The sequence below is a fragment of the Leptodactylus fuscus genome, chromosome 7 (genome assembly GCF_031893055.1).
Source record: "Leptodactylus fuscus isolate aLepFus1 chromosome 7, aLepFus1.hap2, whole genome shotgun sequence".
NCBI lineage: Eukaryota > Metazoa > Chordata > Amphibia > Anura > Leptodactylidae > Leptodactylus > Leptodactylus fuscus.
Window position 1 is genome coordinate 10758611 of NC_134271.1, and position 27935 is coordinate 10786545.

Below are 27935 nucleotides of genomic sequence, written 5' to 3' on the forward strand. Positions count from 1 at the left end.
TTGTGTAAATGTATTTATTTTTTTTCTAACCTGATCTGTGCAAAATGCCTCCTGCCCCCGAAACCGGACGGATGGCCGGCGGCGAGGAGAGGGCGAGAGACGACGAGCGGCCGGACTGCCGCCTGTTTTATTGCATGTCGGAGAAACATGAAGCAGCATAAATAACTCATCTCAGACAAAGTACATAATAACGTAAATCTCTGCGGTGATCTGGGCAGACAAGGAGCGAATCGCCGGCAAGTGGGCCATCCGAAAGAGAATGCTCTCCGTCTTCATATACCCTCTGTGCCGGGGGAGGGGGGGTTAAGCACTACAGTCTGTAGTTAGGAGAACATGAAGAGTTAAATAAATAAAATAATGCATATGAATAATAAAAAAAACACTCTGCATTTATGTCGCAATATAGAAAGACTCTCTCAGCGTCCCGCTAATCACAAGTAATACTGACGAGGAAACCCCACACGACTCCGGAACACTGCGGCCGAGCACAAGAAGATTAAAAATATAGAATTTTTTTTTTTTTCCTCTCCTGTAACAGCAAATAAAGGGAGTGGTGGCGATAAAGCAAATATCCGTATAATGTAACAGACGGAGAAACGACGACGACTCTCCACGTCATCCTGCGACCTCTGAATGGCTCGGAAAACGGCTCCACGGCAAGTAAATCGGACAGCTTGACAATAAGCCGTGCGGTATTCACTGTCACCTCTCTCATATGAAAGGATGTAACCAGTCATATAGCATTTACATAAATAGAGATACTCTGTAATATATCACACGGCGCACTCCGGGCGATGGCGGAGTTCAGGGGGCGCCACTCCGTGCACAGTAGTGATAGATCTCTTGGGTTTGGCTAGGTTACTATTGGCGGGGGGAGGGTCAGATGTTGATCCCTTTGATGAGGGAGCTCTCCAGGGTGATGTTGAACTCTTGCAGCGTTTGCAGGACACGGATCAGCGAGTTGACCAGGGTGTGGTCCTTTATTAGCGCCGTGTCCTCGTACATCTGTGCTATGATGGGGCAATCGGCCAGGAGGGCGATCCAATGGTGCAAGTGATGATCCCTGCGGAAGAGGGGATTAGAAAACGGTCATTAGGGTGCAAGAACTGAGTTCAGCCAAACCGTTCTAGATACGAGACTAAGCCCTCGTTCACATTAGCGTTTTGGAGTCTGCATGGGGCCCCTCCCCCAAACGCATGTGCAAGGGCTGGTGCAGTAAAAGCACATGGACCCCATAGGCTATAATGTGGTCCATGTGCTTACCGCAAGATCTCTGCAAGGATCTTGTGGACTGGAAAGTAGTTTCCAACTCCCCCAGATGGAATCCAAACGCTGATGTGAACGAGGCCTAAGGGTATAGTCACATAGTGGAATTTGGAGAGGAATTTAAAGGAGTTTTCCTGCCCCAACTCCATATTTTTTAGACTAGGGCAAGAAAACCCCAAGGGATAGGTCATCAGTAGCTGATCTTCGGCGCACAACACCTTTACACCACTCAGATCGGCTTTCCCGGGGAATGGAAGCAGTCTGTTAGGGTAAGTTCACACTAGGTTTTTTGGTCAGGATTTTGAGGCCGTATCCGCCTCAGGTTCCGGACCAAAAATACGTCTCCCACTGAAATCAATAGAAGCCGGTTCAGGCGACATCCACGTGAAGACACTCCCTCCCGACTAGGCCAATTGATTTGGGCCTAATCCGGAGCGGAGTGCACGACTGGATGCTGATGCACTGCACCGGCTTCCAGTCACAGCTACCCGTATTTTGGACCGGAACCTGAGGCGGCCTCCACCTCAGGTTCCGGTCCAAAAAACCCTGTGTGAACTTACCCTTACTACTCAAGTAATAGGAGCTGCTGTATTTTTTTTCAGCCACCGGATCACCTGATCCATGCAAGGGTCAGACGGATGCCCACAAATCCTGGAACTTCAGGGACGGTTTTCGGAGAAGATGACTGCGGCAAATTCCACTATGTTTGTAGCGCTGCCTACTGAGCCCATTCCGTCATGTGACATTAGTGACGTGAGCCCTGCGATTGGCTGCAGCAGTCACATGCTGATGAATGGGACGTTATCAATTTCACCCCGACAAGAGTCATACTGCGAATAGCAGACTGTCAACGCTGGAATGGGGAATTAAGTTATATCATTTTAAGTCAATTGAAAAACCCCTTTTAGGACTCCACAGCCTTGAATTTACGAGTCATCAGAGCATTTCTAGCTGGACATTCCCTTGAAGAAGACTTTGCAGCAATGTACACTCACCGGGCTCCTAGACACACAAACATCTGGAACTTGCCATCTTTGCCAATGTTCCTGGGCGTGCTGTTTATGGCGGTGATGAAACGGCTGAAGATGCGGACTCTCTTCTGCCAGTCCTCGCCCAGGGCTGTGTCACTCAGGTCAAGTGCATCGTAATGTGCTTGTGCTTTTTCTACAGGTAACAAATTCCAACGAGTAAGATCATAACCTCCATATACAGATCAGGGGGCGTCTCCGCCATATTCCTTACCTAGAAAGTCCCATATGAAGATGCTTTTGAAAAGTCGCGGGGACTTGAATCCGTGCTGGAAAACTTGCTCCAGAGCGGCGACTAATCCACATTCTCCACACAGCAGCAATGTCAGGCTGCCCCTCTGCACAGAAAAAGGAGTCAGGACCAGCAATCGGCCATGGCAGAAGCCAAAAGGAAGCGGATTCTGTGTTAGTATCCAGGGAAGGAAATTCAGCAAGGAGGGGAAGAAGCAAAGAGAGAGGAGGCGAGAGGATGGAGAAGAGGAGGAAATGGAAAGGAAGGGGAGAGAGAAAATACGAAGATGCAATGGAAGAAAGAAGGGGGTCAAGGAAAATAAGAAGTAGAAGGAAGAAGAGAAGAGGATAGGAGAGGTGATTGGGTTGGAGGGAATGTCCGGAGCCTTTGCTGACTTTGCAGGTTACCTCTTTTTCCGGCTTGTGGAAATGCTTGACAATGCCGTTCACAGCTTCTCCGATGGCCTCCTGAATCTGCCCCGTGTTTAATTCTGCAAGGAAGACAAGGCCGTAGAGATGACCGATGTAAGACAACAGACATGAGGCACTCTCACCAGCAGGAGGCGCTCTCTAATACCCGGCTGGCACTTACTGGGTCTGCTGTTGGGGGATATGGCCACCAGTCTGCGGATCATGCCCGGGGAGTGCTGCAGCGGAGGCGTCCTGCAGGGTCTTTCTTCGGTGTCTGGTGTGGACGTGAGAAGATCTCCAACCAAAACCCGCTCCAAACTCCCATCGTCCATCCCCTTCCCCAACCAGCGGCCACACGGAAACCTGGGAGGGAAACACGTCGGCCATTAGACCATTGGAAAGAAAAATAAGATCATGGAGCAAGGAGGGTTCCTGAGCCGTCTGCTTTATGCATCACTATACAATACTGATCTCTATTATCCTGACGTCTACTCTAGTCACACCTAAAGCTACACTGAAAACGTTGCTGGTTTACGGTTAGAGCTCAGGTTGCAGAGCCGCACACCTCATTGCAAGGCGCAACGTAAGGTAATCTCAGCACTGGGATTGTAATGGATTTAACCCTCCCTAGACCACAATGCTGCAGAGTCCCAGTGGGGTCTTATATTGTATCCCATGGGCCTCGCTACACTATGCAGGACCCATTGCTGTAGAAGAGAAGCAGCCAGGTTCTCACTTGTACGTGTGGCCTGTGATCTCGTTCCGGATCATGACGTACTCCACCAGCCACTTGGCGTACAGCCCGGAGTTGTCGTGTCCGATCTGCACGGTCGTCAGCTTGCCTAGATTCTGGCACTGCAGGGAGAAACGTGAGACGCAGTTTACACTATGCAGATCTGAGGAAGGAGAAGCTGTGATACATATGGTTGATGTAACACCGAGCAGCGGGACGGCGGAAGGGGGTGACGTAGCATCAGACACATGAATGGCCCCCACACTACGGAGGAGAAGCCTTTCCTATCAGCTATATTCCATTACTGTAAGGCTCTGCATATATGGGTGGGGGCCCCGTGTACATGTATCAGGATGTACAGGGGGCCATGTCTTATGGAGGGGCTCATGCTCAGGCTGCTGCCTTGCCACACGGGGTCACAAACGTCTAGGCTGCTCGCCATATGTGACATATCAAGACGAGACATGAACAATTTCCAGGATCACAGCCTTATAACAACCAGACACCAGGGGGAGCTTCATCCACGGCAGCACCAGGAGTCACAAAGACTCAACACACCTCATATGTCATCTCCAAGATATTCCTAGGAACCTGCAGCACTCCCGTCTCACCCATCTCTCCCGAAATACAGATCCAGGGGTTAGAGGTGAACATGGAGCCACCCAGCTTCTTACTGGGAACGATGAGGATGTGGTAAGGGATCACTGAGGAGACACAAGAACAAGTCAAGATACTCTCCATATAAATCTAAAAAAAAACCCAAACACTGGAAGTAACAACAATATATTTATCATATCCTATATTAGATTACAGAGCTGCATTTAGAATATGGAAGGCTTCCGAGCTAAAATCTCTCAACATCCCCTGCTTTAATTTATAGTAGGAAAAGTAACTGCACTTCCAGTATCATAGACACTGAATGGGATGGAAGGGGTGTCTGTCAGTGTCTAATGACTGTTTCTAGGAACAATGAGCAGAATAGTGAGGGCAGCTCTGGAGTATAATACAGGATAAGTAATGTAATGTACACTCACCGGCCACTTTATTAGGTACACCTGTCCAACTGCTCGTTAACACTTAATTTCTAATCAGCCAATCACATGGCAACAAGTGCATTTAGACATGTAGACATGGTCAAGACAATCTCCTGCAGTTCAAACCGAGCATCAGTATGGGGAAGAAAGGTGATTTGAGTGCCTTTGAACGTGGCATGGTTGTTGGTGCCAGAAGGGCTGGTCTGAGTATTTCAGAAACTGCTGATCTACTGGGATTTTCACGCACAACCATCTCTAGGGTTTACAGAGAATGGTCCGAAAAAGAAAAAACATCCAGTGAGCGGCAGTTCTGTGGGGGGCGGAAATGCGTTGTTGATGCCAGAGGTCAGAGGAGAATGGCCAGACTGGTTCGAGCTGATAGAAAGGCAACAGTGACTCAAATAGCCACCCGTTACAACCAAGGTAGCCAGAAGAGCATCTCTGAACGCCGCACAGTACGTCCAACTTTGAGGCTACAGATGGGCTACAGCAGCAGAAGACCACACCGGGTGCCACTCCTTTCAGCTAAGAACAGGAAACTGAGGCTACAATTTGCACAAGCTCATCGAAATTGGACAATTGAAGATTGGAAAAACGTTGCCTGGTCTGATGAGTCTCGATTTCTGCTGCAACATTCGGATGGTAGGGTCAGAATTTGGCGTCAACAACATGAAAGCATGGATCCATCCTGCCTTGTATCGGTAACGGTTCAGGCTGGTGGTGGTGGTGTCATGGTGTGGGGAATATTTTCTTGGCACTCTTTGGGCCCCTTGGTACCAATTGAGCATCGTTGCAACGCCAAAGCCTACCTGAGTATTGTTGCTGACCATGTCCATCCCTTTATGACCACAATGTACCCAACATCTGATGGCTACTTTCAGCAGGATAATGCAATGCCATGTCATAAAGCTGGAATCATCTCAGACTGGTTTCTTGAACATGACAATGAGTTCACTGTACTCCAATGGCCTCCACAGTCACCAGATCTCAATCCAATAGAGGAGCATCTTTGGGATGTGGTGGAACGGGAGATTCGCATCATGGATGTGCAGCCGACAAATCTGCGGCAATTGTGTGATGCCATCATGTCAATATGGAGCAAAATCTCTGAGGAATGCTTCCAGCACCTTGTTGAATCTATGCCACGAAGAATTGAGGCAGTTCTGAAGGCAAAAGGGGGTCCAACCCGTTACTAGCATGGTGTACCTAATAAAGTGGCCGGTGAGTGTATGTACACAGTGACCAGCAGAATAGTGAGTGCAGCTCTGGAGTATAATACAGGATAAGTAACGTCATGCATGTACACTCGTTCATGTACTCACTTATCGTTGTGAAGACATTGGTGAAGCAAAAATAATCCACGGCATTGAAAGAGAGAAGATGGTAGAGGAATTGCTCCTTCTCGTCATCACATCTCAGGAAGGCGTAGCGCTTGTATAATTTTCTAGTGAAAAAATTTCAAGAAGATCATTACAGAGCAGGATACACGGCAGACTGGGAGTGCTGCTCCCTAATATATGGACGCCGGGCAGCGAGGTATATGATGTACATTACACTACGGTATGATGGAGGTGTTGGGGACGTACTTGGTTAATTCATGATCCAGTAGAAGCTGCTTCAAGTGTCTGGACAGAAGTTTCTTCTCCATGGACAATCGGACCCAGGCTCGAGCCTTCCCCACATCGGTCTTGATCTCCCCAATGTTCTGAATGTGCCTGGGAACAGAAATTACAGGGAGTTATTGTGAAAAACATCAACAACGCCCCTCCGAATACACCGCCCACAATAACCAAATATACGGAGCCAATCTATTGTCCTCCCAGTATGCTCCAAATATACTGACTCCACCTATTGTCCTCCCAGCATTATACAATCATCGTGACACCCCCCAGTTATTACCCCCGATATTCCCCAAAAACCACTGACAGTCCTGCACCTCATGCTTATCCGTACAACTCACAACATGTCCTGCACCAGCGAGATCTTCATCGGCGCCATGACTGGATTGGGGTCCGATTTCCGTCTTTCAGAATCTAGAAACAATTCTAGAAGAGAAGAAAACAATGTTATAGACAGTAGAACAGCCCCCCCCCCCTCCTCTTATACAGTACACTGCACAGAAAATCCAAATAAAGAGGGCGACAACATTAACTCTGAAGTGCAGCGCCCCCTGGTGGAAGTCTAGATATAGCAAAATCATAAGAATTGTATACCAACACAAATCTATACAGAACAGAGGAGGGAGGCTAATGTCCTCTATAGATTTATAAGGGTCAGCGCTAGTGGCCACATAAATTGCATAAGGCCAAGCAAGGAAGCTGCAGGACATCTTCATGGCTGAAGTGCAGGGACTCGTGGGTAGCAGACATGCACTAACCTGTGTGGCAGAGGCTCCCGGCGTTCATCCTCCTCCTATTGTCCTGATAATGTAACAGATGGGACCACAAGGCCGACTTCCCCTGCGGCACAAACATAGTACATGGGATGAAGTCTCCAGTAGACAGGGGGTCACAAGACCTACCAGGAGCGGGGCCCTACCTGTTTCACAAGAAGACCGTGGCTCCAGATGCGTTCCAGAAGATCACAGAGGCTGGCGATCAACGTGTTCTCCTCCACGCCCGTTATACTGACCTCGCCATGGCCCAACTCCACCGCCTCGCGGCCCATCTTCTCCACCAGCATCCTCTTAGTCTACAATAAGACAAGCTCAGAATTACAAGAGTCGCTGCCGCAGGGACGTGTCAGGAGCCGTTCAATCACAATGTGGGGTGAGCAGAAGGAAGGGGCTGGGGGCCGTGCGCACCTTGTTACGACACTCCTTCAGCAAACCTTCCACAAACTTCCAGTTGGTCTGAGCAATGACGGAGGGAGAGAGGTTGGAGAGTTTGGGCTGTCGGATGCTGCTGCCCATGTTTCTCGCCTCCTGGATGTATTTCTGCAAAAAATTACGAGAAATAACAGTAAATGTAAATCAGAGAGACATTTTCATATTAGTTATTATACAGAGGTCCAAATGCCCCTGCTGAGGGGGGAGGGGATCTCTCATAAAAATGGAGACAGCAGCCACCTCACAACTCCCCTCGGTTTCTCACCTATATATTACATGTATGGCTATACTCGGCTATCACGATCGGTCACATAGGAGTAAACCCCTGCACTAGCACTTGTGGCCCGGACTCCAGTAGGTCCCAGAAGATTCCTGTAGTATCTGGAGACGTCAAAAGCAGATCATGTCATTCCTGGAAATTGCGCGGCCTCTGTGGATTGGACTTGTTTTCCATCACATCCCACAGGGGATCGATCAGTCTGAGAGCTGGGGCTTTGGAGAACAGTCACCACCTTCATCTCTGCCTGACACCACTGCCATTAGGGGGCAGCACTGCCATGAAGAGGAGTATATGGTCTGTACAATGTTTAGGTAGTTGGTGCACGTCGTATCCACATACCCAGTTTCTTCCATCACGCCATGTCCAGATGTGATGCTTATGCACCAATCACAGGCACTTATATTAGGACAGGGACAGGGTCAGTAAGACCGGTCTGTGACTATATACCCCAGATACAGCCTGCTGTATTGTCCTGCGAGTACTGACATCTTTCTATAATAGCCAGCAGTACTACAGTAGCTCTTCAGTGGGATCGGACCGATCGGGACAGCCTTACATCATACACATCAATGACCCTGACACTGGCTCACCACCAGTTTCTATAGGTAGGTACTAACCCCTGTATTGGGGGCACCCCACAGGACCTGCTGTTTTGGAGATGCCCTGACCCAGCCGTGCGATCCTTACGTTCCTCCTGCTTCCTCCATATTATGTTGTGGGGTCACTCACCTCCCTCTGGTCATTGTCCAGCCGGAGGTGCTCCGTGTGCTGCTTCTGACGGTCTTTCCGCCTCCATTGCGCAGGCGCATTTCTCTTTGTCCACCTGTAATAAAATTAAGAACATGGGAGGATAAGAACACTGTGAATTAGGAGTCCTTACTCTCCTCTCTCAATCTCAGCTGCTGCAGAACCACTTTAATAAGAGCAGGATCGGCTGATGTATCTATCACATATACATATATATATATATCAGTTACTGAGGAGGTCTCACACTTATAATCCACCCCCAGACCCAGTTCTCCTTAGTAGTGATTACTAGGCGTGTAGGGAAGATGCCCATGCTGAAAAAGTGCAGCAGAAGACGGCTTATTCTACACGGAGACTACAGCTAGGAGGACAAGTCTCCTCATCATCCTCAGACACTGCTGGGGAGAGGACCGATATGTCCGCCTAGATTATTTTCCTTACTTGTTGGTCGCCGGTCCAGTGGACAACACATCGGGCTGTAGCTTAGGGAAGAACCCCGGCTCATATTTGCCTTGTCCAATCTTCATATCCAGAAGATGCGGGTGGATGGCCGTGTGATCGATCTTGGAGAGTCGCAGCTCGATGGACTTCACTATAGAAAACACAAGCATGAATTCATCTGAGCCGCGTCTTTCTACATCACCCATCAGATCGTGTATCAATGTGCATTAAGGATTGAAGAAGTGTCCAGTCCTCCAAGAATAGGAGAACTGCGTGTATGGGCAGGATACAATGCTTCTATGGCACCCATCACACTACAGGACTCCCAGCAATGGGCCCCGATCCGTGCCCAGAACCATTCAGTACTTGCACCAAATCCAACCTACCTGCTTCCTCGAAGGCCGTGCACTTCTGATACATGGACGTGCGCAGGGTCGGTGTCCGGACGTTTAACAGTCGGATCTTGTCTACTCTTGCATCAAAGACGCGTAAAATCGGGTCCTTGTCATCGTCGTCGTGGCACATGATCTTATTATCAATGAACGAGGCAAACATCTGCGTTTCTAAAAAACGCGAGAGAAAAGGCAAGTACGGTTCTGGCTGATCAGAGAGGAAGGAAGCCTGTGTGGAGAGAAAGGGTCATGTGGTCAGCGGAGGGTCCTGCTCCCAAAACCGAGGACCTGTTACATTAGTCGGACTCGGAGTGACATGAAGAGCAAATCTTGGAGACCGTGAGGTTGTTGCGTTACTCACCTTATCGTAGTTCTGCATCTGCTCGCGGTTCGTGAACCAGGACTCCTTGTCTTGGCTTGGCTGGATGACAAACACTTCGTAGTCGGCAAACATCTGGGTGAATCGGTTAGCGAACACTTCCCGAATGTGGATGTTCAGCTGATGAATGCGGAGTTCTTCTTCATCGCACTGGAACTTTGTATCCTTCTTACTGGTGGTCTCCTCTTTAACCTCCACCTGCAAGGAAGAAAGAATAAGATTCAGATGTTGTGTCTCAGCCTGGAGATTTTCATACAGACCAAAGCTTGAAAGACCACCTCACCTTCTCCAGGCTCACGCCCGTCCTCTTCACCAGCGCCTGTATTCGTGCCAGGGTTTCATTCTCCTTCAGGAGCTCAAAAGAATTGAGAGGCGACCCCGCCAGGTTCCCGTTCTTCTTGTCAGATACCAGGTCGGCTGTCTTGAGGTTTTTTAGCTTGGAGACGCTTTCGCTGCAATGCAGATTCCCTTCGGGAGGAATACCAAAGGACATCAGGACCTCGGACACCTCCTGAATAAACTCCAGCTTGTTGGGGAACTGGGGGAGATCTTCAGGTAGTTCAATGAAGTGGTTGTCAATGTCCACAAAGCAAAGGTTAGCCTGGTGGAGTAAGACAACATGGAAGAGTCAGAAGAGCAGCAGGAGACAGCAAAAGCCGTAAAGTACTAAGTCAAAGAGACGTTTTATTTTCTGCCTATTATAAAAGGGGTTTATAGGACATCAGTAGAGGGTATATATGTATATACTGAGAGCAGAGGAACCAAATATCAGCCTATCCAATCACTAGAGAGCAGCGGTGACATCACTGAGAATGCCGCCTATCCATATACTAGAGAGCAGCGGTGACATCACTGAGAATGCAGCCTATCCATTCACTAGAGAGCAGCGGTGACATCACTGAGAATGCCGCCTATCCATATACAAGAGAGCAGCGGTGACATCACTGAGAATGCAGCCTATCCATTCACTAGAGAGCAGCGGTGACATCACTGAGAATGCCGCCTATCCATATACAAGAGAGCAGCGGTGACATCACTGAGAATGCAGCCTATCCATTCACTAGAGAGCAGCGGTGACATCACTGAGAATGCCGCCTATCCATTCACTAGAGATCAGCGGTGACATCACTGAGACTGCCGCCTATCCATTCACTAGAGATCAGCGGTGACATCACTGAGAATGCCGCCTATCCATATACTAGAGAGCAGCGGTGACATCACTGAGAATGCCGCCTATCCATTCACTAGAGAGCAGCGGTGACATCACTGAGAATGCCGCCTATCCATTCATTAGAGAGCAGCGGTGACATCACTGAGAATGCCGCCTATCCATTCACTAGAGAGCAGCGGTGACATCACTGAGAATGCCGCCTATCCATTCACTAGAGAGCAGCAGTGACATCACTGAGAATGCCGCCTATCCATTCACTAGAGAGCAGCAGTGACATCACTGAGAATGCCGCCTATCCATATACAAGAGAGCAGCGGTGACATCACTGAGAATGCAGTCTATCCATATACAAGAGAGCAGCGGTGACATCACTGAGAATGCAGTCTATCCATTCACTAGAGAGCAGCGGTGACATCACTGAGAATGCCGCCTATCCATTCACTAGAGAGCAGCGGTGACATCACTGAGAATGCCGCCTATCCATATACAAGAGAGCAGCGGTGACATCACTGAGAATGCAGTCTATCCATTCACTAGAGAGCAGCGGTGACATCACGGAGAATGCCGCCTATCCATTCACTAGAGAGCAGCGGTGACATCACTGAGACTGCCGCCTATCCATTCACTAGAGAGCAGCGGTGACATCACTGAGAATGCAGCCTATCCATTCACTAGAGAGCAGCGGTGACATCACTGAGAATGCCGCCTATCCATTCACTAGAGAGCAGCGGTGACATGACTGAGAATGCCGCCTATCCATATACAAGAGAGCAGCGGTGACATCACTGAGAATGCCGCCTATCCATTCACTAGAGAGCAGCGGTGACATGACTGAGAATGCCGCCTATCCATATACAAGAGAGCAGCGGTGACATGACTGAGAATGCCGCCTATCCATATACAAGAGAGCAGCGGTGACATCACTGAGAATGCCGCCTATCCATTCACTAGAGAGCAGCGGTGACATCACTGAGACTGCCGCCTATCCATTCACTAGAGAGCAGCGGTGACATCACTGAGAATGCAGCCTATCCATTCACTAGAGATCAGCGGTGACATCACTGAGAATGCAGTCTATCCATTCACTAGAGAGCAGCGGTGACATCACTGAAAAATGGTCCAAATTTTTTAAAAAATGCTCCATATATCTGGGAAAATTACAGGCAATTACAGGAGCCCAAGGGTCACACTGAGCAGAATTCATGGTCCTCTCCCCGGTTAGTAGTTCTTGTTCTCAGGATCTCGATATTCCTCATAGAAAGCGGCCGATGTACCCGCAGCAGACAAGGAAGCATTGAGAGTCCAGAACAATCAGGGGATTATAGTGTCAGATCCGCTCGCTGCTCCTTCTGGGTCAGCGGCTTCTATAGAACATTCCAGACCATTTCTATTTATTCAGATACAAAACACTAAGGAAAATCCCCAAATTCAAGAGTCCTTAAAGAGATCTTCTCATAAACAACACTTATGGCCTATCCACAGACAGGGTACAAGTGATTGTTAGGGCTGAGACCCCCCCAGTGATCACAAAATCTCCATCGGTCACTGTCAGAAATAGTCCAGCACAGCTCTCATATAACTGAATGGAACGGTGGAATGTGCACAGACTGTGAGACATGATAGTAACCATTAAGGACCCCCCCCCCCCTTTAGCAAAGATAAAGAGTTGTCATGTAATGTCATATTTCACCTGCAGGGACTAGGGGTCAGTAAACTGCACCAGTGCTATATACATATATACATAACTGATAGTTCTCCTACACAGATCTAGAAACTTCTCCGATGCAGAAATAACCCGAGCGACCATGACGGCTGCCTGACATCTCAGAGATCCATGCTCCAATGACATAGATAGCCGACACCTCCCCACCCCCACTTATCTCAGAGTCCTACCTCCTGCGGCAGCTCCAGCTTCGACCTGTCATCCAAACCATTGGAGTGTAAACCCATCAGATATGGCACCGGAGCATCGAGAAAGTGCAGAAGTGATGCTGGCAGGATGGGGACGTAAACGTGCTGCCACTGGAACGGAAACATGAGGCCGGTGATGGTCTCCGCCACCGTCATCAATCTCTGGTAATCTGTAAATCAAGAGAGCGCCATCACTACGACATCTCTTATATTAGCTACTATAATACTGCTCCTATGTACAAGAATATAGCTACTATAATACTGCTCCTATGTACAAGAATATAACTACTATAATACTGCTCCTATGTACAAGAATATAACTACTATAATACTACTCCTATGTACAAGAATATAGCTACTATAATACTGCTCCTATGTACAAGAATATAACTACTATAATACTACTCCTATGTACAAGAATATAACTACTATAATACTACTCCTATATACAAGAATATAACTACTATAATACTACTCCTATGTACAAGAATATAACTACTATAATACTGCTCCTATGTACAAGAATATAACTACTATAATACTGCTCCTATGTACAAGAATATAACTACTATAATACTACTCCTATGTACAAGAATATAACTACTATAATACTGCTCCTATGTACAAGAATATAACTACTATAATACTACCTCCTATGTACAAGAATATAACTACTATAATACTACCTCCTATGTACAAGAATATAGCTACTATAATACTGCTCCTATGTACAAGAATATAACTACTATAATACTACTCCTATGTACAAGAATATAACTACTATAATACTACCTCCTATGTGCAAGAATATAACTACTATAATACTACTCCTATGTACAAGAATATAACTACTATAATACTGCTCCTATGTACAAGAATATAACTACTATAATACTGCCCCTATGTACAAGAATATAACTACTATAATACTGCCCCTATGTACAAGAATATAACTACTATAATACTGCTCCTATGTACAAGAATATAACTACTATAATACTACCTCCTATGTACAAGAATATAGCTACTATAATACTGCCCCCTATGTACAAGAATATAACTACTATAATACTACCTCCTATGTACATGAATATAACTACTATAATACTACTCCTATGTACAAGAATATAACTACTATAATACTACTCCTATGTACAAGAATATAACTACTATAATACTACTCCTATGTACAAGAATATAACTACTATAATACTGCTCCTATGTGCAAGAATATAACTACTATAATACTGCTCCTATGTGCAAGAATATAACTACTATAATACTGCTCCTATGTGCAAGAATATAACTACTATAATACTACCTCCTATGTACAAGAATATAGCTACTATAATACTGCTCCTATGTACAAGAATATAACTACTATAATACTACTCCTATGTACAAGAATATAACTACTATAATACTACTCCTATGTACAAGAATATAACTACTATAATACTGCTCCTATGTACAAGAATATAACTACTATAATACTGCTCCTATGTACAAGAATATAACTACTATAATACTGCTCCTATGTACAAGAATATAACTACTATAATACTGCTCCTATGTACAAGAATATAACTACTATAATACTACTCCTATGTACAAGAATATAACTACTATAATACTACTCCTATGTACAAGAATATAACTACTATAATACTACCTCCTATGTACAAGAATATAACTACTATAATACTACCTCCTATGTACAAGAATATAACTACTATAATACTACCTCCTATGTACAAGAATATAACTACTATAATACTACCTCCTATGTACAAGAATATAACTACTATAATACTGCTCCTATGTACAAGAATATAACTACTATAATACTACTCCTATGTACAAGAATATAACTACTATAATACTACCTCCTATGTACAAGAATATAACTACTATAATACTACTCCTATGTACAAGAATATAACTACTATAATACTGCCCCTGTACAAGAATATAACTACTATAATACTACCTCCTATGTACAAGAATATAACTACTATAATACTGCTCCTATGTACAAGAATATAACTACTATAATACTGCTCCTATGTACAAGAATATAACTACTATAATACTACTCCTATGTACAAGAATATAACTACTATAATACTGCTCCTATATACAAGAATATAACTACTATAATACTGCTCCTATGTACAAGAATATAACTACTATAATACTGCTCCTATGTACAAGAATATAACTACTATAATACTGCTCCTATGTACAAGAATATAACTACTATAATACTGCTCCTATGTACAAGAATATAACTACTATAATACTGCTCCTATGTACAAGAATATAACTACTATAATACTGCTCCTATGTACAAGAATATAACTACTATAATACTGCTCCTATGTACAAGAATATAACTACTATAATACTACTCCTATGTACAAGAATATAACTACTATAATACTGCTCCTATGTACAAGAATATAACTACTATAATACTGCTCCTATGTACAAGAATATAACTACTATAATACTGCTCCTATGTACAAGAATATAACTACTATAATACTGCTCCTATGTACAAGAATATAACTACTATAATACTGCCCCTATGTACAAGAATATAACTACTATAATACTGCCCCCTATGTACAAGAATATAACTACTATAATACTACCTCCTATGTACAAGAATATAACTACTATAATACTGCTCCTATGTACAAGAATATAACTACTATAATACTGCTCCTATGTACAAGAATATAACTACTATAATACTACTCCTATGTACAAGAATATAACTACTATAATACTGCCCCCTATGTACAAGAATATAACTACTATAATACTGCCTCCTATGTACAAGAATATAACTACTATAATACTACTCCTATGTACAAGAATATAACTACTATAATACTGCCTCCTATGTACAAGAATATAACTACTATAATACTACTCCTATGTACAAGAATATAACTACTATAATACTGCCCCTTATGGAATATGATATAGTGATATTATGGGTAACCTGACTCCAGCAGTAACTTACGCTGTGAATAGAGCAGGATCTGGAACTCCAGGAGGGCGCAGGTGAAGAGCTGCACCACATTTTCTACACCAAGTAACTCAAAAACCTCTTTTACTGGAAAGTCAAACAGGGGTAACTCGTTGATACTCGGCCTCTGACATATAATTGGCCCATAGACCCCTGAAAACTTCAAGGAGCGTCCAGCGGGCGGTAGAGGAACCTCGTAGAGGATGTTGTAGATGTAGCTCTCCAGTGGCAGCGGCGGGGGCTGTGGCGAGGTGACGGCCTGGTGCAGCTGTTCCAGCACCTTTTTACACGCTGTCATGAAGGACATGGGGGCGATGAGACAGATGCACTTGGAGACGTACAAGGTGTCGCGGGTGATGTCGTAGGAGTTGAACCTCTGCAGCTTGGTCACAGATGCGTCGCCGCAGTCTTCCATGCAGTGTGTGCTGCTGCCGCCGTTGGTGGCGGACATGTGGATGATGTCATACTCCGCGTTGTGCATGTGGTACAGGGTCTGCATGGCGCTACAGATCTGTTTGCTGGTGACCTCCTCAAAGAAGGTGAGAGCAAAACCAAACGTCCTGGATCCGTCTTCCCGGGTGATGATGAAAGAATGGAACTGAGGGTCCCGGCAGTCGGCCTGAGTCTTGAATGACAAGCCCTTGGGCATACACAGCTGTCAAGACACAGCAACACAGCGTTATGGTCGGCACTCTACTCCAGTCACACTGAGAGCTGCATTCAAAACTGTGCTGCTTGCTAGTAAAGTCTGCCTACACAACTTAACCCTCCTTTCTGCCCCCTGCTGGCTTGAAGGGTAGTAAATGTAGCTGTGTAGGTGACCGGAGAATTATGAAAGCTTTGGATGTGACTGGAGTATAAAGTGATATAATGTAGCAAAGCAAAATGTATCCGGAAATGTGAAAGTGCTGCAGATCAGGCCGTGCACATACCATGCCCACCGCGTCTTGGTCAAACGCATTCCACTCCACATTTTCGGGATACCGTGCCAGAACTTTCGACTTAAAAGTGCGCCTGAGGGGGGTCTGCTCGAAATTCTCTCCTGGTAGGGGAAAGAAGCGCAAAAGTTAAAAACGCTGCAGATTCCTAATAGAGAGCGAGGACAGCGACAGAGGAGACACACGGAAAGACGTCAGCTACAGAGCGCCACCTGCTGGTAGAGGAAAGTGCGTTAGCGGAGGGTTATTTGGTATTAGTGAGACACACAGCGGGGCGGAGACCCCAAAGCTGCAGGAAAATGCTGTAAAAGAGAAAATCACCGCCAAGAAGAGAACGGAAATGGGGATTGTATGGGGGACACCTCAAGGCCGGTCACTGAATGGTTAATCAGATACCATTGACCGCAGGGGTCAAAGGCGGCCATCATGGATCCAGTATGATATATATATATATATGGGGCAGAGACCATGGCTGGATATATGAAGGCGTCAGTACTGGTGGATGAGGAGTGTAATGATATACTGAGACGTAACCCAGAGGGGGGGCCGTGGAAGCATTTTCGGCAGCGCAGTAAAGTAAGAGCTGCCGTCTACCAGAGAATCAGAGAACAACACAGAAGCCACAAAGCCAAAATGAGGACAAAGAGGAAGAACAAGAAAAAGCAGAAGATGGAGAAAACGGCGTCTGGAGAGAAAGTCTCCGAGCTCAGATACAGAGGAGACAGGAGCAAGACAAAGTCAGGAAGAGGCTACAGCGGTCATTGTCAGTAAGAGGCTGCAACACGTCAGTAAGCAAGTAAGAGGGTACACAACGTCAGTAAGAAAGTAAGAACTACACGTCAGTAAGAAGCTAAGAACTACACAACGTCAGTAAGGAGCCAAGAACTACACAACATCAGTAAGACGCTACTCAACGTCAGTAAGAAGCGACACGACGTCAGTAAGAAGCTAAGAACTACAAAACGTCAGTAAGAAGCTACGCAACGTCAGTAAGAAGCTACTCAACGTCAGTAAGAAGCTAAGAACTACAAAACGTCAGTAAGAAGCTACGCAACGTCAGTAAGAAGCTACGCAACGTCAGTAAGAAGCTAAGAACTACACAACATCAGTAAGACGCTACGCAACGTCAGTAAGATGCTATGCAACGTCAGTAAGAAGCTACGCAACGTCATTAAGAAGCGACACGACGTCAGTAAGAAGCTAAGAACTACAAAACGTCAGTAAGAAGCTACGCAACGTCAGTAAGAAGCTACTCAACGTCAGTAAGAAGCTAAGAACTACAAAACGTCAGTAAGAAGCTACGCAACGTCAGTAAGAAGCTACGCAACGTCAGTTAGAAGCTAAGAACTACACATCAGTAAGAAGCTAAGAACTACACATCAGTAAGGAGCCAAGAACTACACGTCAGTAAGAAGCTATGCAACGTCAGTAAGAAGCTAATAACTACACATCAGTAAGAAGCTATGCAACGTCAGTAAGAAGTTACACGATGTCAGTAAGAAGCTACACAACATCAGTAAGAAGCTACACGATGTCAGTAAGAAGCTACACAACATCAGTAAGAAGCTACACAACGTCAGTAAGAAGCTAAGAACTACAAAACGTCAGTAAGAAGCTACGCAACGTCAGTAAGAAGCTACAATGCTCAATGTCAGTAAAAGGCTACAAATTAAATTGCTACAATGCTCAAGATCAGTAAGAAAACTGTAAAAATGTTAGGAACAGACTAGAGAATACAACATGGCACAAAGCTCAATGTCAGTAAGTGACAACACTGTCAGTAAGAGGCTGGAAAGCTCAACATCTGTAAAAGTCTAGGAAGCTGAGTGTCAGTAAGAGGCTAGGAAGCCGAGTGTCAGTAAGAGGCTAGAAAACTGAGTGTCAGTAAGAGGCTAGAAAGCTGAGTGTCAGTAAGAGGCTAGAAAGCTGAGTGTCAGTAAGAGGCTAGGAAGCTGAGTGTCAGTAAGAGGCTAGAAAGCTGAGTGTCAGTAAGAGGCTAGAAAGCTGAGTGTCAGTAAGAGGCTAGGGAGCCGAGTGTCAGTAAGAGGCTAGAAAACTGAGTGTCAGTAAGAGGCTAGAAAGCTGAGTGTCAGTAAGAGACTAGAAAGCTGAGTGTCAGTAAGAGTCTAGGAAGCTGAGTGTCAGTAAGAGGCTAGGAAGCTGAGTGTCAGTAAGAGGCTAGAAAGCTGAGTGTCAGTAAGAGGCTAGGAAGCTCTGCAGATTTCGGCTAGTTAGCAGCAGACATACTACAGCCGACTCCACAGATGTAGCCCCAGAGCAGACGTGCGGATACAGAGGGGGGAGGGGGGATAACATGTCCATAACACCAACCTCACAGCTCGCAGGGTTATATCGGACGCCATCTTGGATGTGCGGGATCTGCGCGATGAGTCATTTCCTGCGATTTTCAGATGTTTTTGAGTCCTGCGCGCAGGTTAGTCATTGATTACGGACTTTGCGTCTCCTCCCCCTTATCGAGATCTGCGCTCACTGTCAGTGAATGGAAACCATCTTATTGCCTCTCTACTGTATTCCAGGCTGATTTCTCATCCCGACACACTGTGACAAACCCTCAGCTGAGAGAAGTCGCGTGTCAAAAAAGGTTTGAGGAGGTTTTTGTAGGCAAAAAGAACTTTCCCATTCATTGAAATCAAGCAGAGATCTGGAAATGGCGAAGAAACACAAAGTTGTGGAAGAATAATGGGAATGACAGATCCAAGATGGCGGCGATGCTGCGGTGGCTCAGGACTCCCCGGCTTTAGTGGACGTCTCACGCTCTGTGACTACCTCTGACCACCGGCCGGGCCATCCAATGACTTATCCAGGACCCTGCAGGGCAGCTGGACGGTCACCGGCCGCCTCGGCCTGCGGGAGTCACAGCTCTACAGCGGTTTTAGTAGGCGGCTGCCGCTCCTCCGATTACCTTCTGGCGCACAGGACTGGAACCGTCCAAGGCCATCTCTGTCTCTAGAGGCGCGGACGTATTCACACAGGGCTAAACGATAAAACAACAGCGTTATCAGCAAGGAAATCATAAAGCGCCGCGGCGCCCCCTGACATCACACGTGAGATTGCAGCCAGGGCACTATAGTCACTCAATGTCCTGCGCCTTCTCCCCTCCACCACTGACCACATGGGATACTCACCTGCCTCCGCTCCATTAGGACACGGCTCTGACCATCGAGTCTGCTTCGTTACATTGTGCACTGGAGTCCGGAGTAGTCGGAATCCCACCCCTGTCTCTTCATAGGCTCCGACTTCTCCATGCTTTACACTACAGCTCTGCACTATTACAGCACAGCTCTGATCATCGACTCCAACTTCCCTTGCTTATCTATTGGAGTCTGGGACTGCTCTGTTGTCCCCCATGCTTTACACTGCAGCTCCACTCTATTAGGGTACCACGGTGACTCCAGCCTATCCTATTGTCTAGTGGACTCCGGGGTAGTCTAATATTCACCTGCTGTCTCATTACAGTCTTCTGCTCGGTTACTCTCCATACTTTACACTGCAGCTATGACCACATTGACTCCAGCTTATCTCCATTGCCTGTCGGAGTCTGAGGTCAGAAATTCATCTCTGGTCATCGAAGGCTCAGACTGCTTTATACTGCAGCACTGATCCTGTAAGTGATTACATTACAGCGAGGACAGACCGGATTACAGACCTATCTGGCGGTTTTATTTACCGCTATACGTGGATCCCGTGTGCACGGCGTGTTCATTCCCTGCAGTGCAGCATTCAGCAGCCATGACACCAGCACAAGGAGCCTCCTGGGATTACGCCGGGTCCCGGCAGGCAGCACCGAAGAACCATGGTGACAGTGACAGGCAGCACCAGGTGAGCGCTGGCAGCTACAAGTATGTGCAGAGTCCTCAGGAGAGGGAGGGGGCAGCAATAGACAGAAGATCACACAGACCTTACAAGTCATCTCCTCAGCACCCTGCAGATCTCCGCTTACCGTCAGTGAATGAAACATATCCAGAGGCTGAATACCTCCCGCCTAGTCCTGCTCACACAGCTGAAGCTTTGCTACAATTGTATCCACTGCAGTCAATCCAACAGTAATCGCTCTGAACTCCATATTGATACAATGTAGCAAACGATCAAGAAAGGAGAGACGAGTGCTGCCGATGTGTTCGCCTTCCACGTCATTGCAACGACCCCTCAGCTGTGAGCAGGACGAGGTCAGGAGGGATCTTCAGCCTCTGGATCTAGTCAACGCGCCCATTCACTGACAACAAGCGGAGATACTAGAAACGAAGGAAGGAAATGAAAGACAAAAGTGATTGGACTGACACAGAACTTCACAGGTGACGCATTCTTCTGTTACAATGTGTCAGGGATTTCTAGGAGGAGACGACCGTTACCGAAGACGAGATCGCTGGATCAAGATGGCGACACGGGCAAAAAATAAGACAACCATATCTGTCTGAGAGAGGGAAATAACCTGCAAGAATCGCACAACCAATCTGATGTGAGCGACGTCCCCGGGGGCCACTTCTGGCCCCGCAGGTATAACGCGCACCTGTGACTAACGATCCGTGTCCCAGACAACCAAGGAGGCGACAGAATAACAATGGGATGAACGGCAACCCTTGTGTGATGTCATCAACAGACGTGACATCACCGACCCCCAGCGGAGCAGACCAGAGGGGGGAGGGAGGGGGTGAATACTTCTAGAATGTCTATATGAGGGCCCCATAGGCGCTTCCAAAACCGTGACAGCGCTCCTGAACGTGCCCATAGGGTGGCGCCGCTACCTGGCTGATGACATCACTAGTCAGAGGAGGTCACCAGGATAGGACTGGGGGTTAGTCACCCAGCTTTCCCAAGGCCCTGAAAGGCAAACATGCAATATGACTTCTCTTTCCGAGTCAGGAGAAGCTGGGTGACGCGTGTAGCATGTAACACGCATGTGGATGTGCGCTGCTCGCAGGAGGAGATCTGCTGCAGTCTCAGCCGCTCCAGAAGTTCTGGTTATTTATAGCGATGACAACGTCTTGGGACAGAAACTCTATTATTTGTCCTTCTACAGAAATACTCACAACGGCGCCGTCTCCTCCGAGCGCCTGCGCAGATCGCGAGTCCTGGCTCGTGGTGTCAGGGACAGTCGTGACGTCATGGAAACTGCTACTACATGGTGACAGTAACCCCCTGCACCCTGCGTGGGCACCGCCGGACCGCGCACAAGTAATGTACCAGGAATGGGCACGTGGTAACATCATAGGGCAGGACATCAGAGACAGTGCCCGACCCACAGGGACCCCAAATCAGAGACTGTGCCCGACCCACAGGGACCCCACATCAGAGACTGTGCCCGACCCACAGGGACCCCAAATCAGAGACTGTGCCCGACCCACAGGGACCCCAAATCAGAGACTGTGCCCGACCCACAGGGACCCCACATTAGAGACTGTGCCCGACCCACAGGGACCCCACATTAGAGACAGTGCCCGACCCACAGGGACCCCAAATCAGAGACAGTGCCCGACCCACAGGGACCCCAAATCAGAGACAGTGCCCGACCCACAGGGACCCCAAATCAGAGACTGTGCCCGACCCACAGGGACCCCACATTAGAGACTGTGCCCGACCCACAGGGACCCCAAATCAGAGACAGTGCCCGACCCACAGGGACCCCAAATCAGAGACTGTGCCCGACCCACAGGGACCCCACATTAGAGACAGTGCCCGACCCACAGGGACCCCAAATCAGAGACTGTGCCCGACCCACAGGGACCCCAAATCAGAGACTGTGCCCGACCCACAGGGACCCCACATTAGAGACAGTGCCCGACCCACAGGGACCCCACATTAGAGACAGTGCCCGACCCACAGGGACCCCACATTAGAGACAGTGCCCGACCCACAGGGACCCCAAATCAGAGACTGTGCCCGACCCACAGGGACCCCAAATCAGAGACAGTGCCCGACCCACAGTGACCCCACATTAGAGACAGTGCCCGACCCACAGGGACCCCAAATCAGAGACAGTGCCCGACCCACAGGGACCCCACATTAGAGACTGTGCCCGACCCACAGGGACCCCACATTAGAGACTGTGCCCGACCCACAGGGACCCCACATTAGAGACTGTGCCCGACCCACAGGGACCCCAAATCAGAGACTGTGCCCGACCCACAGGGACCCCAAATCAGAGACTGTGCCCGACCCACAGGGACCCCAAATTAGAGACTGTGCCCGACCCACAGGGACCCCAAATCAGAGACAGTGCCCGACCCACAGGGACCCCAAATCAGAGACAGTGCCCGACCCACAGGGACCCCAAATCAGAGACAGTGCCCGACCCACAGGGACCCCAAATCAGAGACAGTGCCCGACCCACAGGGACCCCAAATCAGAGACTGTGCCCGACCCACAGGGACCCCACATTAGAGACTGTGCCCGACCCACAGGGACCCCAAATCAGAGACTGTGCCCGACCCACAGGGACCCCAAATCAGAGACTGTGCCCGACCCACAGGGACCCCACATTAGAGACTGTGCCCGACCCACAGGGACCCCAAATCAGAGACAGCGCCCGACCCACAGGGACCCCACATTAGAGACTGTGCCCAACCCACAGGGACCCCAAATCAGAGACTGTGCCCGACCCACAGGGACCCCAAATCAGAGACTGTGCCCGACCCACAGTGACCCCAAATTAGAGACAGTGCCCGACCCACAGGGACCCCAAATCAGAGACAGTGCCCGACCCACAGGGACCCCAAATCAGAGACAGCGCCCGACCCACAGTGACCCCAAATTAGAGACAGTGCCCGACCCACAGGGACCCCAAATCAGAGACAGTGCCCGACCCACAGGGACCCCAAATCAGAGACAGTGCCCGACCCACAGGGACCCCAAATCAGAGACAGTGCCCGACCCACAGGGACCCCAAATCAGAGACAGCGCCCGACCCACAGTGACCCCCAAATTAGAGACAGTGCCCGACCCACAGGGACCCCAAATCAGAGACTGTGCCCGACCCACAGGGACCCCAAATCAGAGACAGTGCCCGACCCACAGGGACCCCACATTAGAGACTGTGCCCGACCCACAGGGACCCCACATTAGAGACTGTGCCCGACCCACAGGGACCCCACATTAGAGACTGTGCCCGACCCACAGGGACCCCACATTAGAGACTGTGCCCGACCCACAGGGACCCCAAATCAGAGACTGTGCCCGACCCACAGGGACCCCAAATCAGAGACTGTGCCCGACCCACAGGGACCCCACATTAGAGACTGTGCCCGACCCACAGGGACCCCAAATCAGAGACAGCGCCCGACCCACAGGGACCCCACATTAGAGACTGTGCCCGACCCACAGGGACCCCACATTAGAGACTGTGCCCGACCCACAGGGACCCCACATTAGAGACTGTGCCCGACCCACAGGGACCCCAAATCAGAGACTGTGCCCGACCCACAGGGACCCCAAATCAGAGACTGTGCCCGACCCACAGTGACCCCACATCAGACAGCGCTCAAGCCACAATGACCCCACATTAGACATCAACCATCTGACACTGACCCTATATTAAACACAGTGTATCACCAACAGTGACCTCATATCACACACAGCGCATGACCCACAGTGGCCCCACACCAGCCACAGGGGCCCTTCCACAGTGACCCCACATTAGTCACATTATGAGCAGTGTCAGACCTAGTGGCCCCACAACACCTGCAGTGCCTGACCTCAGCGCCCCCATGTTATATACAGTGACTCCCCATTCTATAGAGCACTGTAGCCACATGCACAGCCCATAGTGACCCCGTATACACTCCCCGAGAGGCGGTCAGAAGGGGGAGCTCTCAGTTCCTGGTCCTCTCGTCTGGTCTGCAGAGCTTACAATCTGCTGATTTTGGGGACCTGTAGAGGAGGTTCTGGACATTCTCACATTATAGACATGGATTTGTTCCGGGAGGGGTTCGGGAGACACCCCCCTTCCCCCAATGTACTACAATGACCAGCAGGGGGTGACTGCAGACCTATTATATGGATATGAAGGAGAATATTGAGGAGTCAGCGACATAATACAGAGTGGCGACCCCACCATAGACTGCCTCCAGTGAATGAAGGAACCTTGTCCTGCTCACACAGCTGAGGGTTTGTTACACTTGTGACCACTCTACACAATCCCTTAGAATTCGCTGCTGTGAGACCTCGAGTAGTTCCCGACTTTCTTCTTAGATAGAAACACCAAGAATGTCGCCAGAATCCGCAATTTCACAGAACCCAAAAGATTCCATAAAGCCTGAACAGCCCGGATACGTATCCTGCACCGATACATTGTAACAAACTAACAGGTTTGTGCTGCTGTTGTGTTTGGATCGGATGCAATGTAACAAACCCTCAGCTGTGAGCAGGACTAGATCCGTTTAATGTTTCCATTCACTGACAATAAGCAGAGATCCTAAAAATGGAGGAAGGAACTGAAAGCCGATGAGTGGGAGAGACCCCCAAACCCACAGACCGCCCTACATAACAGCCCCTATACATACTATGCACATATAGAATATACTGCAGCAACACAATGTATTAAAGGACATTTGTATAAGGGATATCTATAGGGGATGGTATAGGGCACAGAACCAGGTACACTGTACATAGCAGCTCTATAGGTGACCACAGGGGATGATATAGGGCACTGCACAAAGTACACTGTATATGGGAGGTGTATAGGTGACAGCAGTGCGTGATATAGGGCACAGTACTGGATATCTTGTACATAGGGGGTCTATATGTGATAGTAGGGGATGATATAGGGCAGATCTCATCTATTCAGTGTACCTGGTTGTCTATGGGTGACAGCACTCTATATACTGTATACAGTAGTTATATATGTGACAGCGGGAGATAACACTGGGCACAGCACTGGATATACTGAACATATACACTGTGTATAGGGAGTCTATAGGTGACATCAGGGGATAATACTGGACACAGCACCAGGTACACAGTATATAGGGGGTCTATAGGTGACAGCAAGGGATAATACTAGAAAGGGAACAGATTACACTGTATATGGGGGGGGGGTCTATGGATGACAGCAGGAGATGATACTGGACACTATATATATATAGAAGGTCTATAGGACTAGACACTCTGGATATATGCTGGGCACAGCACAGAGAACACTATATACACATACACACACGCTCTGTATATAAGAGGTTTATAGGTGACAGCAGGGGATAATACTGTATATACGGTACACTATGTATATACACAGTGTATATGGGGGGGTCAGCAGGAGATGACACTGGACATTATATATAGAAGGTCTATAGGACACAGCACTCTATATACTGTATACAGTAGGTCTATATGTGACAGAAGGGAATAACACTGGGCACAGTACCAGATACACAGACTATATCCACTGTGTATAGGGAATCTATAGGTGACATCAGGGGTGATATAGGAGCCAGCACTCTATATACTGTATACAGCAGGTCTATATGTGACAGACTATATCCACTGTGTATAGGGAGTCTATAGGTGACATCAGGGGCTGATACTGGACAGAGGGCGGAGAGGGATAGCGGATGTGAGCGGCACCGTTATGTGCATGTCCCGTTATGTCTCCCCTCCTCCTCCCTCTTCCCCCCGGTGCCCCCCATTCCCCGGCCCCCACCACCCTCCGTCTCCCCCCCTCCTGCGCCCCCTCTTCTTCTGCCTCTTACCGGAGAGCTCGTCCGGTTCCAGCCCGGTGTCGGTGTCCAGACCGCAGATAACAAAATAGTCGGCGAATCGTCCGGGCGCCGAGCTGTTCCCCCCTCCCCCGCTCATGTCTCCGGTCAGCGGCGCCCCGGCTCCCCGCACTGCATCACGGGATGTCCGGACAGCTGTGCACCGAGTGCGGGGCGGGGCCTGCGGCGCAGGGGGTGGAGCCGAGGAGCGCAGGCGCAGTGCGCTGTCAGGGTGATGTCATTGTATTTACTAGTCAGACAGTGACCGAGATTGCCCCCAGCGCGAGGAAAGAAGCCCCCGACCCCAGTGACCCCTAATACAGACCCCCATCACAGAATACCCCATCTGTATGAGACCCCCACCCCGGAATACCCCATCTGTATATGAGACCCCCACCCCGGAATACCCCATCTGTATATGAGACCCCCATCACAGAATACCCCATCTGTATATGAGACCCCCACCCCGGAATACCCCATCTGTATATGAGACCCCCACTCAGGAATACCCCATCTGTATATGAGACCCCCACCCAGGAATACCCCATCTGTATATGAGACCCCCACCCAGGAATAGCCCATCTGTATATGAGACCCCCACCCAGGAATACCCCATCTGTATATGAGACCCCCACCCAGGAATACCCCATCTGTATATGAGACCCCCACCCTGAAATACCCCATCTGTATATGAGACCCCCACCCTGAAATACCCCATCTGTATATGAGACCCCCACTCAGGATACCCCATCTGTATATGAGACCCCCACTCAGGATACCCCATCTGTATATGAGACCCCCATCACAGAATAGCCCATCTGTATATGAGACCCCCACCCAGGAATACCCCATCTGTATATGAGACCCCCACCCTGAAATACCCCATCTGTATATGAGACCCCCACCCCAGGATACCCCATCTGTATATGAGACCCCCACTCAGGATACCCCATCTGTTTATGAGACCCCCACCCAGGAATACCCCATCTGTATATGAGTGTGGTATAAGGACCAATGGCTCAGATTTCTTCTGAATCCGAAATTAAGGAACTGCGCTCTCTTATTTTAGTGGTTAAAAGTACACGATTTTATTGACTTCAGACAAACTTTCACACAACGCGTTTCGGGCGTTACACTACGCCCTTCCTCAGGTGTATTAGTTTCTACAATTAAAACACAACAACATACGTCTAAGCAATATGCGGTTGCAGCTCTCCAATAAATAGTTAAAACCAGCATCTCACTTTACATCAAATAAAACAAATATAAATCATGTACACAATGTACGCAATGGACCTCTTTGAAACTTAATTACAAAACGTCTCATTGTTAGCACCCTAAATTGCGGGCAATGTTTCACACAATGTTGTCTACCTGCCCAGTATTATCTACATAGTAG

The 27935-nt window shown here is 48.1% G+C and overlaps 1 protein-coding gene across 2 annotated transcripts; it reads right to left on the reverse strand.

Moving 5' to 3' along the window:
- On the reverse strand, positions 1-26709 carry DENND5A (DENN domain containing 5A). Of its 2 annotated transcripts, XM_075280964.1 has the most exons (23): positions 26531-26709; positions 19753-19824; positions 16824-16933; positions 15886-16546; positions 12834-13021; positions 10053-10370; positions 9752-9967; positions 9385-9619; positions 8999-9149; positions 8540-8633; positions 7507-7638; positions 7242-7394; positions 7081-7162; positions 6664-6748; positions 6290-6418; positions 6026-6147; positions 4228-4373; positions 3673-3791; positions 3118-3299; positions 2934-3016; positions 2509-2632; positions 2262-2430; positions 1-1063 (listed from the first exon to the last, which is right to left on the reverse strand). In XM_075280964.1, the coding sequence occupies exons 1-23, from the start codon at positions 26634-26636 to the stop codon at positions 880-882; spliced, it is 3861 nt and encodes a 1286-aa protein (XP_075137065.1). In that variant the 5' UTR covers positions 26637-26709; the 3' UTR covers positions 1-879. The 2 variants fall into 2 exon arrangements, with proteins under 2 accessions (XP_075137065.1, XP_075137066.1); XM_075280965.1 differs by lacking the exon at positions 19753-19824.
- Positions 26710-27935: the final 1226 nt, after the last annotated feature.

Coding starts and splice junctions, on each gene's coding strand:
- DENND5A (XM_075280964.1), bottom strand. CDS start 26,636: ATGAGCGGGGGAGGGGGGAACAGCTCGGCGCCCGGACGATTCGCCGAC. Junction 9,150..9,384: donor CACGGCCTTCGAGGAAGCAG/GTAGGTTGGATT, acceptor TGTTTTCTATAG/TGAAGTCCATCGAGCTGCGA. Junction 3,300..3,672: donor ATCACAGGCCACACGTACAA/GTGAGAACCTGG, acceptor TTTCCCTCCCAG/GTTTCCGTGTGGCCGCTGGT.